This window comes from Ceratotherium simum, chromosome 3, assembly GCF_057802395.1.
Source record: "Ceratotherium simum simum isolate JZ-2026a chromosome 3, ASM5780239v1, whole genome shotgun sequence".
NCBI classification, from domain to species: Eukaryota; Metazoa; Chordata; class Mammalia; order Perissodactyla; family Rhinocerotidae; genus Ceratotherium; species Ceratotherium simum.
Genome location: NC_141902.1, coordinates 45,741,194 through 45,755,261, shown reverse-complemented (window position 1 = coordinate 45,755,261; position 14,068 = coordinate 45,741,194). Strand labels below are relative to the sequence as shown.

At 36.1% G+C, this 14,068-nt stretch overlaps 1 protein-coding gene across 1 annotated transcript in view; it reads left to right on the top strand.

Moving 5' to 3' along the window:
- The window catches only part of ATP8B4 (ATPase phospholipid transporting 8B4 (putative)), a 107,220-nt gene that overhangs the window by 13,737 nt on the left and 79,415 nt on the right, over positions 1–14,068 (top strand). Inside the window, exons 3-6 of the mRNA XM_087429075.1 lie at positions 377–465; positions 3,011–3,207; positions 8,880–9,088; positions 12,193–12,236. Of these exons, the coding sequence (XP_087285201.1) occupies positions 377–465; positions 3,011–3,207; positions 8,880–9,088; positions 12,193–12,236 (539 nt within the window). The remainder of the gene's footprint in view (positions 1–376; positions 466–3,010; positions 3,208–8,879; positions 9,089–12,192; positions 12,237–14,068) is intronic.

Sequence of the window (14,068 nt, the reverse complement as noted above, 5' to 3'; positions counted from 1 at the left end):
TTAATTATCTTTAACTGCTTCAAGCTACAAGCACATCCATACACAGATTTTTGAAAAATGGCATTTCTTAAACCCTTTAGCTCTAAGTTCTGTCTGGATTTATCCTATTCTAAGGAGACCAATTCTCCTGCAGTTTCCAGGGTTGTTGTTAATCCACTAGCTGAGAATCATATACAATTTAATAATGGCTCTTGCTCTTAATAAAAGTTAAATTATTTTGAAAAACGTGTTCTTTTCCTTTCAGGAACATTTGATGAGTAGGAATTTATCATCATCATCATCATCATCACCATCACCATCACCACCATCATCATCATCATCATCATCACCATCTAATCAGTTCAAAGTTATTTAAATTTTTTTTTTTTTTTTGCAGGTCCTGACACTAAACTAATGCAGAACAGTGGTAAGACAAAGTTTAAAAGGACAAGTATTGATAGACTGATGAATACTCTAGTACTATGGGTAAGTTACTATAACAAAATTAGGCAATATCGCTAGTCATTGTTATCTTATATCTCTTATATTCTGCTGGGAATTCTTTCAGGAGTCTACCTTCTCCTTGTGTAGTTTAGATTCAGAGATTTTGGATCTTGGGCTCGCTTATACTGCCCTCTACTTTCTAGATTATGATTTCTCAATCATTGGTAAAGTTTCCCATGAGAGGTAGGTTAGTGTTTACGGAGGCCTTCACAGTCTTACAAGTTCTCCATATTCCAAGGATTTGTTTTTGAAAAACAAAACATAATTTTTAAGGTAGTTTGGCCTTTTTGTTGTCTTACCTTTGCTCATATCCTCTGTACACAGCTTAGAGACAGGCCTGGCTTCCTGAGTGAGTGACCTGTGCGGTCCTTCACAGGGTCCCCACTCTAAAGGGCCTCATGCTTGTTATTGATCTGCTGTTGTTGTGTAGAAATTCTTAATGATTTTTTAACAAGGAGTCCCACATTTTCATTTTGTACTGGGCTCTGAAAATTATGTAACTGGTTCTGCTTGTGAATCCCCTGAGGCCCAAGTCACAGTTCTCCTCCTTCATGAAGGCTTCTAAAACTAGCCCATGGTTATCTCTTTCCTCTAAATTTTTTGAAATGATTTTCTCTACCACTCATTTACCAAAAATGGTGAGGTATTCCTCGCATCCTACCCTTTTGTGAGTTAATCTTGTGCTACCTCATGCTGTCAATGTGATTGTTATCTGACTTTTTGTGTACTATTGCTTTGCCTCCTATGTCGGTGTTAAGTTTGAAGACAATGACTTTGAAGTATGACAACAGTGACTTTGAACCATGTTTCCCCATCTACCCCATTACAGATTCACAAACAATTATAAAGAATCTGAGCTTAATGTATATTTTCTTGGCTGATATGTAACAGTAGGAGTGTGAATAAGGAAAGAAGGAAATTGACACTTGTTGGGCACAAAACATTGGCCAGGCTCTGTATTTTACTTTCAGGATCACCCTCAGACCTGGGTTTTCCTCTAGCTACACTTGTCCCCATGGGGCAGAGTCCATGCGGCCAATAGGACATGCCCAGGAGCCTGTGCCCTCCTCTTAGAATTCCCAATTTAAATAGCCCTGAGCCCACTTCTAGGGCTTGCATGGGGGTTGTACATGATGTATCCACCACAGAGTAAAACTACTGGTTGTGAAGAGAGACTGTCTCAGCTTTTCATACAAGAAAATAGGATGATCCTCTGGGGAATTAGCAACTGAGTCCATCCTTAAATTAGGGCATTTAATGCCCGGTATCACCAATTTTAATGCTCATAAAGTAATTCAGTTCAATCAATTTGTTGTGTAAGCCATTGAAAGAAAAGAGGTTACTGTGATACAGGTACCAAACTGTAGCATTTCAGGGATTCACAATTCTACTTTTCTCTAATACTACATGGTTTTCTAACATACTTTAAATCAGGTTTTCCTCAACATTTTCTTCTTATGTGCCTATTTTGTTCAAGAGAGAATAAAGAAGAAAGCAGTCCTAGAATGTCTGGATACTCTTTCTTGGAGGAAAAAAGGAAACAGGAAGGAAATACATTGCTGTTCTCCAGCCCCACTCCTCCCTCAACAGTGGCTGCTGTCAGCTCCTAACACAGGGTGACACTTAGCAGAGCCAGGTCCCCAGAACACCGTGTTCAGCTCAGGTCTTACCATGTTCACTGAGTTTGTGTCCTTCCTTCCCGAGCCTGGGATTTGGGGCTCACAAAGGACTGACCTTGCTTTCTTTCTAGTTGCTATACCTCCACAATGTCTGCTTTTCTAGTACTAGTACTAGTACTAATCACAATGTAAAAGTTGGCTAACGATTTTCAGGTTACTTCCCACTTTTTTTTTTAATCTCAAAGGGAAAGTATACATGTCATTCAGTATTTTAATTAATCCTTATCTTTCATGTTGACCTTAAATAAGATCATGCAGTTAGATCTGTAGCCAAGAGACCTGACTAGTCTGAGACCGTTCTTTATCACTGGTATTTTCTTCCTTTTGCTTTTATGCCTTGGGTGACCATCTATTTATCATTCTAACAGGACACTTGTGAAGATGAAAGTGGGGAACACTATTAATGTTACACCTGGACAATAGGTATAAACTGGGGCTGACCAGGGCAAATCAGGACATATGATCTTCTTTACTTAGGCCGCTTAAAAATATGGACTTATCGTGAATCAAGGATGTGAAGTTATTAGCTGTGTGACCATGGACAAGTTATATAATCTTTTCATGCTTCCATTGTATTTTTTGTTGTTTTTGACTCGTAAAGTGTGAAAATGATTGTTCCTATCTCAGAGAGTCAATGGGAGAGTTAAGAAAATATATGTAAAATATTTAGCTGAATTCCCAACATCGTAATATTAGATTTTACCCCTATGATTAATGATAAGCAAGAAGAACTTTGTATAACTTGCTTGTCAAATGACAATTTCTTGGAGTTAGAAGTATAATTAGTTTGCGTTATGATCACTTTTGGGTTCACGTTAACCTTAACCAGACTTCTATTCTCATTTCAGATCTTCGGGTTTCTGGTGTGCTTGGGAATTATTCTTGCAATAGGAAATTCAATCTGGGAGAATCAAGTTGGGGACAAATTCAGAGCTTTCGTCTTCTGGAAAGAAGGGGAGAAGAACTCTGTTTTCTCAGGATTCTTAACATTCTGGTCATATATTATTATTCTCAATACAGTTGTACCCATTTCCTTATACGTGAGGTAAGATGAGAGTTTATACTTTAGTGAAGCCATTTCATCAAAAGCCTTTGTTTTGTGTAATCATTTTTGTTTGTTTTAAAATTACAACAGTGAGATAGATGTCTTGCTCTAACTGCTTCTGCTCTGTTCTGTCTGCTACAAATGAGGAATTAAGCTGTTTAATCCGTTCAACTTTTACATTTCAAATTGTAATAAATGCATTTTATTTTCTTCTTGATTCAATTCGGTTTCTTAGGAATGTTTTTCTTTGGAATACATGGACTACAATATAGTCTTATGCAACCTGATCAGTTAGAATTGGGTTGATGTTGGGTAGGAAATGGAAGACTATTTGGGGAGATCTATTGAGATGCTGCCTCCCTGGCATGAGTCTGGCTTCAGATACCTGAATTTGGATCCTATTCTGCCACTTACTAGCTCCATAACCTTGGGCAAGTTGCTTCACCTTCCAGTGCCTCAGTTTCCTTACTTTAAAAATGGAGAAAATAACAGTTCTACTAAACAAGATTGCATGAGGAGTAAACAAACATGTAGAGCTCTTAGAAAAATGCCTGACACATGGTAAGAGCTTATTGAATATTAATTTTTCCTATTCTTCTTATTAGTAACTATAAATGAATACATAAAGGAGTTGCAATATAGTTAGTGGTGCTTATCCATTGTTAAATAAGAAGTGTGATTCATAACTCCCCCTACAACTTGATCTGTCATTTCTAGATTTGGTTCTACCATCTAGAGCTAAAATGATCCCTCCCTCCCTTCCTCCCTCTCTCTATTATATATATATATACATACACACATATATATATGCACGCACATCAGTCTCTCTCTATATATGTGTATGCGTATGTGTGTGTGTGTGTGTGTTTGATAAGGCTTAGAATTGGCCTTCCAGTCTCTACCTGAGACATTCTTGATCCTAATCCTACCAAGACTGAGCCAGACGGTTCTAAGACCCTGGAGCCAAGATGAGACTTGGTGGTTTGACATTCCTCATCACCAGTATTTTAACAATACACAAAATCACCAGCTCTAAATCCCCACTAATTTTTACGAGTTTCTTTTTCTCTCTTTCCAAAACCTTAGCTATGATGAAGCAAGGGAAGTTTAAGGCACAAAATCCACCCTGGTTTTGGAGAACAGTCAGGAAACTGAAATGTCCAGTTGTGGGAAATTGACCCAAAGTAGTGGCATGTGGCCATGACACCACAAATTGCATTGCGCCTTCCGGAGCTGTGGTCAGAGCGAGCTCTATTTAAACCGTATCCTACTGGCTCATCTTTGATTCTGAGGACCTCTCAAGCTTGTATCTAATTATAAAGTCTGTAGTAAATCCTACTCTTCGCCAGAGAGCTATGGTCAGCTTTTATAGCTTTCCTTTTATGTTCTAATTGAATAATGAATGCTCATAGTGGTTTGCCATCAGCACATATGCAGTTTCACACGTCCTCACGAAGGAAGTACATTCTGTACACACTCTTTCTTTGAAGCGTATTGGCATTTTTCATTTAATGATTTGAAAGATTGGTTTTTTTTAAAGATCAAGGCTAGATTCCCAGGTTAACATTTTTTTCCTTCTAATGCGTCCCCTGCAGCGGTGGAAAGCAAACCTGTTTGGAGTAGTCAAAACCTACGTTCTGGTCTCGGCATTGCCACTAATAGCTGAGTAACCTTGGAGAAAGCACTTGGCTTCTCTGGGCCTTAGTTTGCCTGTCAAGCATGTGCTGCTCAGCAAAATGAGGGGATTAAAATGATTCATTTCTGTGTTCCCTTCTGCTCCAAATAATACCACCTCACCTTAAATAACATTTTAGATTGTATATAAAGCGCATTCGCATACTTTATCTCATTTCTGTCTCCTAACAATCTAATGAAGTAGTTACTGCTGAACTTTCACAAATGAGATGATTTGCTCAGGATCCTGGAGCTGGTTAGGGATGGAACCAAGATCCAAACCCAAGTCTTCTGACACTTGGCACAATGTTTTTCCTCTATGCCTAAGCTGGGTATGTTTTATTAATCCACGAAGACGTCAAGAGGAAAAAAAAAAAGCAGCTAGAATTCTCTACCTGTTGGTAAGGCACAGTGTTGATGAAGATAAATGTGAGCTTTTCTCTCACCAAATAAGAACAGGGATTCTGATCTCAACTCGGGGGAAAAAGCATTTCAAGGAATTTTAGATTGCTGAAAAAAGAGACTCCCAGGTATTTCTGTTCAGAGGAATGAGGCCTTCGACAAAAGCTTCCAGTAGGCTTTTGAATAACTACAGACAATAAATTAGTGCCATGTGTCACTCGAGGATAAAAGTGTGAAATTTGCTTTGAATGGTTAACAATTCCACGTGAGCACAGGACTTTGATTTTGATAGGATATTTCTATGCTGTCAATTTGTCTGTAGTGTTAAAACATACCCAGCTACAGTTTTTTAATACATCATCTTAAGAAATGCAGCCCTTGTACTCCCAAGGAATTCACTTTTGAGTGTTTTCCAAAGCAATAGGAACTCATTTCCATGTTGCTTGTTTTGCCACAGAATGGGTGGAATCATAAGCCCGTGCTTTGCGCAGTCAGGCAGAACACTCAGCGGCTTGATTATGCTAACTCTGACCACTTGTCTCCTTTTCTCTGCTATTTTAAAACAAAGGGCTGAATGTTCCACTGTGACTCTCCTAAATCCGCTTTTCCCAAACAAAAAGGATACTCTTTCTCTCTACAGACTATTTTAAAGTCTGAGAATTCAGATTAATTTAGAAGACTTCCGTTGGCTTGTACTGCAAGACAGAAGGATCATATTCTGTTCCATTCATTTTGCTTTGAGTTTTCAGGAGCTATTTACTTTCAGGCAAATGAAGGCTTCAAGTGACTTGTACAGTCACCTGTATAACGCCATTCTTCTGGCATTCTTAAGGTCAGGTCTGTGTTGGCTTTACCAGATGCCTGAATTCTACACTTGGCTCTGTGATCAATTGTTTGTGTGACCTTAGGTTAGTCATTTAACCTCTCTAGGTCTTAATGTCCTTATCGGTGAAATTAGAGAATAGAGGGTCAGGATTCATTCATTCAACACTGACTGTCTACCTATGACGGGTAAGACCCTGTGCCTGGTCCATTATAAGTGCAACACTTTTTGAGGGGATGGAATAAGGAAAACGAAGCTGAATTAGAACAGCTAGCAACGAACTTACAAAGAAGTGGGGCAGGGGGTGGGAGAGGGGTTCAAAAGAGTAAACCATAACAGGAAAATATATAAATAAATACATACAGAGTATGACTTGTTTATTTTTATATTGTATGATTCTACAGAGTCATAGTGTGATTTTTAGTTTGGGTGAAAAAAGTGTTACCATTTAAATAGAAAATGAGCTGGCACCATACCATTTTGGGGGAGGGAAATGTAGATATGTCATGCACCTATGGAACTAGAAGCATAGAATTTAATGCCCGGAAAGGATTTGGGTGTCATCTTTTGTCTTCAAGGAGACAAATGTTCAGAGTTAGTATAATCAGGCTGCTTGCTGTCAACTTTCTCAGTACAGATGAGAAAGCTAAGACAATTCCCATTGAGATCAGGAATAAGCAATGGATCACTGCTATTATCATTACTATTTTATACTGTTCTGCATGTCCTTGTTGAAGTACTAAGACACGCAACTGAAATATCAACGAACAAAGTGAGACATGAAACTGAAACCAAAATAAACCTATTAGAAAGGAAAAGCATAGACAATGTGATTACAAACTTAGGAAATCTAAAAGAATAATTCTGTAAAACTCTTAGTAAGATAATTCAGTTAAATGTCTGATTTTGTGACAATAATTTTTTAATATCTAAATAAAAGCTTTCAATATTAAAAAAAAACACTTTCCTTTAAGCCAATAACAATTTAAAAAATTATCCCATCAATAAAAGGATATAATGTCCAGGAATGGATCTAACAAGCTATGGTGTGGACCTATGTGAAAACAAAGCAAAACTAAACTAAACGAAAACTCTTTACCAATAGGGATATTTTTCAAAATTGAATTCCTGGAAAGATTTATCCTTCTCCTTGAAGTTGTATTTAAGAATTATAAAATATCAGTTCTTTTCAAAAAATTAAAAGTTTAACACAGACTTAATAAAAATCCCAAATAAGTTTTATGAGAAAGCTGATGCATTAATTCTAAAGTTTATTTAGATGAATACCTTGATTCTATTGGAAAGAATAAATGAGAGATTATGGCTAAGAATTTTTGAAAAAGAAGAGAATAAAGCTTCTCTTTTCTCTTCCCAGGTATTGCCAAATTTTATAAAGCTACAATAATGAAAGCAAGACATGCATTAAGTGACATACTAAGGAACAAAATTGAAATCCTAAAACAGATTCTAGTGAGCAAAATAATTTATATGTGACATGGAAGCATCCAACACAATAGTGGAAAGGGTTCATTGTTCAACAAATGGTGATGAAAAAACTTTCTGTTTGTAAAATTTGAAATTAGCTCCTCATATGTGCATCATACTTCAAAAAATTCCAATTGTGATAAAGAATTAAATGTGGGGAAAAAATCAATAAAGAGCTAGAAGAAAAATATAAATATCTGTATATGTAATCTTGGCAAAGGTAAGGCCTCTCTAACCAAAACTCTCAAAACAGAAACCATGAACTACGGACAAATTTGATCAACTAAAAAGAGAAAACTTCTTCATGCCAAAAATAGTGTAAACAAAATTAAAAGACAAATAATAAATTGGGTAACATATTTGCATAATGTGTATATATATATATATAACATATATATAATTCTTATAAATCAATAAGAAATATACTAATATCTGAATAGGAAAAATAAAACAGGAAGATAATACAATTCGATAATTTTGAGAAGAAATATAACTGGCCAATAAAATTTGAAAAAAATTTTCAACTCACTGATAAGAAAAGAAATGCAGTAAACAGTGATGAGATGCTATTTGATTTGGCATACGGTAAAAGATAATTTTCAATAATCTAATGGTAGAAACTTACATTGTTATAACCTTTTTGGAAATCTATTTGGCCTTATGTATGACAAAGATTGAAAAAGTTCATACCCTTGGCCACAGAAATTTCCAGAGTTGGAAAGTTGTAAATCACCACTAGATCGTGAGACAAAGCTCTTTTCTTGGTAAATGAGCAGAGTAATACAACAACACCCCCCTGTTTTCACTCATTATCTACTATGGTTTGCTTAGTGTTTCATGGAGATGCTACTTTCTACCTCTTTTGGCAAAGTAAAGCCACATCAACCAATGTATTGGAGAGAAAGTCCTCAACAACACATTTCTTTAGATCAGACATCTGACAAACATCTTTAGTAATAGTTTCTCCTAAGATATGGGAGAGATGCCAGCTAATATGCTAAGACAAGAAATCTCAACTGGGCCTGTTTCATGTAAATAAAGAACCGGTGGAACATTCCCTAAGGCTTTATGCAAAACCAGCCTATTGTTTCATGGTGTTGCAAGCAAATGACTTAGCAAGGTTTGTGAACAGACTGCGGAGATGCTTCTGAAGGTCACTAGGACCTAGGGACAGCGTATCGAATTTTTGTCTAAACTGAAGACTTTGGCAGACTTCTTACTTTGGCAAAGCTTTGTGTATTCTGAAATTGATGGAGCGTTTCTTTTTTTCCATTTTAATGGATGGAAGTGTGGAAGTAATTCGTCTGGGACACAGTTATTTTATAAACTGGGATCGGAAGATGTATTACTCTCTGAAAGCAACACCCGCTGAAGCTCGGACGACCACCCTCAATGAGGAACTGGGCCAGATCAATTATGTTTTCTCTGACAAAACGGGCACCCTCACTCAAAACATCATGACCTTTAAAAGATGTTCCATTAATGGGAGAATCTATGGTAAGGGAAACAGTTCCTTTTTTTTTTAATGATATTAACAGTCCTTAAAAAAATAAGCCACCCTATTTTTTTTTTTTAATTAAAAAACTCAAAACCATCGCTGGCTTTCTTATTAATACAGGCACTATCCTCATCTAACATAGTGTCTGGCACATAATAAACCCTCATTGAATATTTGTGGGATGAATATTGAATCATTTGGTTGAAACTTTGGATTTGTTACTATTCACGGGTAGAGGTGGGGGTTACATGTGATACTGTCTGAGGTGCATTTCCGTGCTCCAACTGTGCGATTCCGCTCTGTGGTACTTAACAGACTCACATCCCAGGGCAGACAAGTTCTTCATAGTCTGACTGATCTCAGTAAAAGCAGCATTTTATACTTCCCATCAGCTCTGGAATCTATATTAGTGCCTGTGTTTGTGAGAATTTACTATTCATTCCCGACAGTTTACACTGGAGAGGGCTACTTTGAGTGGCCAGACAAGCTGTTTCATCAATATCCAGTTCCTGTCTGTATGCTTTTGTCAGGATCCCTGCTCTGCATTTGGATTTTCAAGCATCCTATCCATATGTGACCCTGTCACCCCGACTTTGGCCAGTTCCGCAGACAGTTCCTTCTGCTGAGACCACGGAAGCTGCAGAAGGCTTCCATCGGGTTCCTCTGGACTCCCAATCTCACTTCACTGGACTCTGAGTGTCCATTTTCTCAATACAGAAATCTCAGGAAGAAAAAGAAATCCAAGAAAGATAAAGAAAACTTCTCTTTGTCTCCTGATGGGAAACTTCACACATTGCCAAATATTTTAAAGCAAAATTTGACCTTGAAGAAAACTAAGAAATACAAGAAGTTGTTTTTTATACTCTCCTGCCTTTTGGCTCCCTCTTCCAACCCCACCCCTATAACCTATGGTTGCCATGGTTTCCTCACCTCTCCTCTGCCCCGCCCCCTTCTCTGGTAGTGGATAGATGATTTTCAACCCGGATTCCCACAAGCCCCCAGTTACACTGTTTGTTGCTTATATCACTATATAATGACAGGTAAATAAAATAGAACATTTCCTTCAAAAATTTCCTTTTGACATTATTTTCAGAGGCTTTCTAAAATTACTGCCTTAACCGAAAGAGTAATTTAAATGGGCAAATTTTAGTCAGAGTATTGGAGATATTTTGAATTTGGGGGACCTTTTGGTTCTTTTGCCATGGCATGTATTGATAATATCATAATAATAATATCACTTCTAGAAAATTATCAGACATGTGGACCAAGATTTATTTGTAGAGATGGTTGTCACAGGGCTATTTTTAGAGAAGGCCCTTGGTTTTCACAAAGTATGTATCCCAAGATCTTTGCAAATCTCCAAATTTCCAAATGCCATGATAGCTTATAATTTCCCTCATAAAATGCAGGAAAGTAACTGAACTATTTAAGTAACCCCTTTGGACCCTTAATTTATATGCTACTATAATTTATAATGCATTTATGATGTCATTAAAATATATTCTTACTAAAGTAGTCACAGAATGTTTCAGAATCATTTTTGCTTGTTTTCATACAAGTTGGTCTTGTTTATACCATAGATCCATGCCTTGGGAAAATTTGACAGTCTACTCCGATTTATCTAAATCTTCTATTTTCTGACTCAGAACTATTATTTTCTTAGACTTCTTTAATTTTTCTTCACTTCCATCACCAGCCCTAAAAATGAGCTTTCTTTTGGGGGACCATTTTACCCAAAGACAGCTTCGTTTGTTTTTACCATTTGTTAGAATTACTGCCGGTGGGGTAGTGACTGGAACATAACCGCGGTGAGTTTGAGATTTACATTCCAGGGGCTTGGCTAGGTTCATTCACCAGCTCAGAGACTCCTCCCACATGCAGCCCCAGAGCATTCCGGATTTAGACCTGTGCCCCAGAAAAACAATGAATAAGTCTTTGTCCAGTGCTTTTTGAGTCATAGAAATGTGTAGTGAAAAGAGAGAGACTTGGGTTCAGAAACCCGCTCTGGCTCTGCTGGAGTCTTGTCACCTCGAGCTCAGTTCCTCACTTCCCTCTTCCATAAAACAGGAAGGAACATCTTCATCTGGCGAGTTTGTTAAAAAAATTAGTGATAATGTAAGTGCCTGACGCAGAATTGATGCAAGGAACTCTTATTATTATTACAAAAAATATAGTCCTGGCACATAGTGTTAAACTTTCAAGTGCCAAGCAAAAACTAGAAAAATCTTAAAGGCCTCCAAATAGGGAAAAGCTAAAATAAATTATGCTATGTGGACTATTATACATCTTTCAAAATTAGATTCACTCACAAAGAAGTTTTAATAGCCAGAGAAATTCTTTTTTAAGTGGTTGAAAAACACCAGGAACCAGAAATTTATGAACAGTATGATGAATATGTGTACACACACACACACACACACACACACACACAAAATCAACTGGAAGAAAACTCTACAAATATGGGTTATCTCTGGGTGGTGGCACTATTAGTAATTTTTATTTTCTACTGTAAACGTCCTATATTTTCTGCTATATCTACAATAAGCACATATCGGTTTTATACTAAGAAAAGCTATTTTTAACTATCTGGCACATAGGTGGCTATGTTCTCTGCCTGCAGAAGGCACTGATGTTTCAAGTTTACATACTAATTTGACCTTGATATTACACAGATGTATCTGGCCTGAACCAAGATAGACAAAGATGTACTCACCAAGCTCTAGCATTGATGAGAATTGGTCTGCCTAGGATATAATTTTGGATTTCCCAACAGTGGGGATCAAGTGAAAGACAAAAATTTGCCTCTTGTAAACATAGATAATGTAACAACAGAATGATAAAATTTACAGAAAAACATGATTGCAAGCTTTGTATTTTCTTTTAATGCATACTGCATTTTAGTTCTATCTTGGGCAAACGTGAATCTCTATGTTAATTGCCATGTCTAGGGTTACAGTTTTAAAACACTCCTAAAAAGTCCACTTTTGAACTCTTAATGCCGTCTAGTAGTGGTGCCGTAATCAATAAGTGTATTCCTTAAAACTAATGTCTAAATCTAGTTTCAATTTCATTTATTTTTAATTCTCAGTTTTTATTTTGGCAGGTGAAGTGCATGATGACCTGGGTCAGAAGACAGACATAACTAAGGTGTGGAGGTGATAAAATTTCATTCTTACCTTTAATTTCAAATTGCACATGCCTTTAAAAAATGATGAGTTCCTAGAGGCCTGATTTCTGTTATGACCAGATGAGATACTTAATGCATAACATTAAAAAAAAAAAGGTTCATATGGTTCAAAATTTCTCCTCATCCATGTTCCCCAACCACAGAGTTCCCTCTGTTTTTTACTCTTTTAGAGATATTTATGTATAAGCAGTGGAGATATTGCTCCATTTTTTAGGTAGGTGGTAGCATACTATACATACTGTTCTTCAACTTTCTTTCTCAACAATGCATCTTGAAGATCTTTCTAAATCAATAAAGAAAAAAAACGTGCTCCCTTATTCTATTTAATGGCTGAATAGTATTTTGTTATATCGATGTTCCATAATTTATTTAAGGAGACACTAAAGGACATTCAGGATATTTCCAATATTTTGCTAGTAAGGAACACAGCAAAAATAACAAAATAAGCAGAAATAAAATAATGCAGTAAAATAAGTGTGTACATATGTTATTTCACATGGATCTTATATTCTCTGACAAGTTCCATTTTTAGAAAAGGAATTGCTAAGTCAAAAGTTATAGGCATTTGTAATTTGATAAATATTGCCAAATTGCCCTCTTTAGAATTTATGCCAATTTACCCAGCCACAAGTGCTGTGGAAGAGTGCCGCTCTGCCCTGCCCTCACCAACACAATGTTTTATCAAAGTTTTTGATCATTGACAAAAACTATGTGAAAATCGCTATATCAATATGGTTCTAATGTTAATTTCTCTTATCATGAGTGAGGTTGAATATGTTTTCATATTTTCACAAGCTTATTGTATTTCCTTTTCTGTATACTTCTAGTTTGTCATTTTTTACCCACTTTTCTATTGGATTATCATCCATCCATGGTTTCTGGGAACAAATGTCACTTGTCACGTTAAATTGTTTTTTCCATGAGCTACTAGATTCTGTTTGTTAATGCTTTCTTTAGATATGTGCACTGGTATTTGTAAAACATTGGTCCTCAATGTTCATTTGGAGAGTAATGTTTGTTTTGCTACCAGTTATATTTGTTTTAAAAAGAGAATACTTTTTCCTTAATACTTTGTGGGACAGTTTATATAACATCAAAATGATCTGTGCCTTAAAGGTTTCATAAAATCATGTGGACTTGGTGGTGTTTGGGGTGGTAGCCCTTTGATAATGTTCTTTCTTTTCTTTTCTATAGTGGTTATCTGTTTAGAATTTCTATCTCTTCTGGAATGGTTTGGAAAATTTTATTTTCCTAGAATGTTATCCAGTTCAATAGGATTTTCAGATTTATTTGCAAAGAGTTGAGCAAAGAAGTCTCTTATGATTCTTTTAATTTCCTTTTTATCTGTGGCTATTTCCTTTTATCATTTCTTATTTTTTGTTTTTCTTATTCTTTTCCTGTCTTTATTGCATTAGAAAGTTGTCCCTTTCTCCCACAAAAAAGTATAGATTTTAGATTTATTTATATTATTTTTTTGCTTGTGTTTTAATTAGTAAGTTCTGCTTTTATCTTTATTAATGCCTTCTTTCTTCATTCCTTAGATTTCTTTTGTTCTTTTCCTGACTTCATACTTGGATGCTTAGCGTTTATTTTTATTTTTTTATACAAATATTTATGGTTAGTAATTTTCCTTTGAACACTGCTTTAATTTTATCAGATGGATTTTGGTATGTAGTTTATTAAAGTATCTTTATTTTTGTCATATCAATTTACATATCCTCATTAAAACATAAATTTTTAAGGAAGAGTTCTAAAATTTCAAAGTGTTAGGGGCTTCCCCCCCAACTTTACT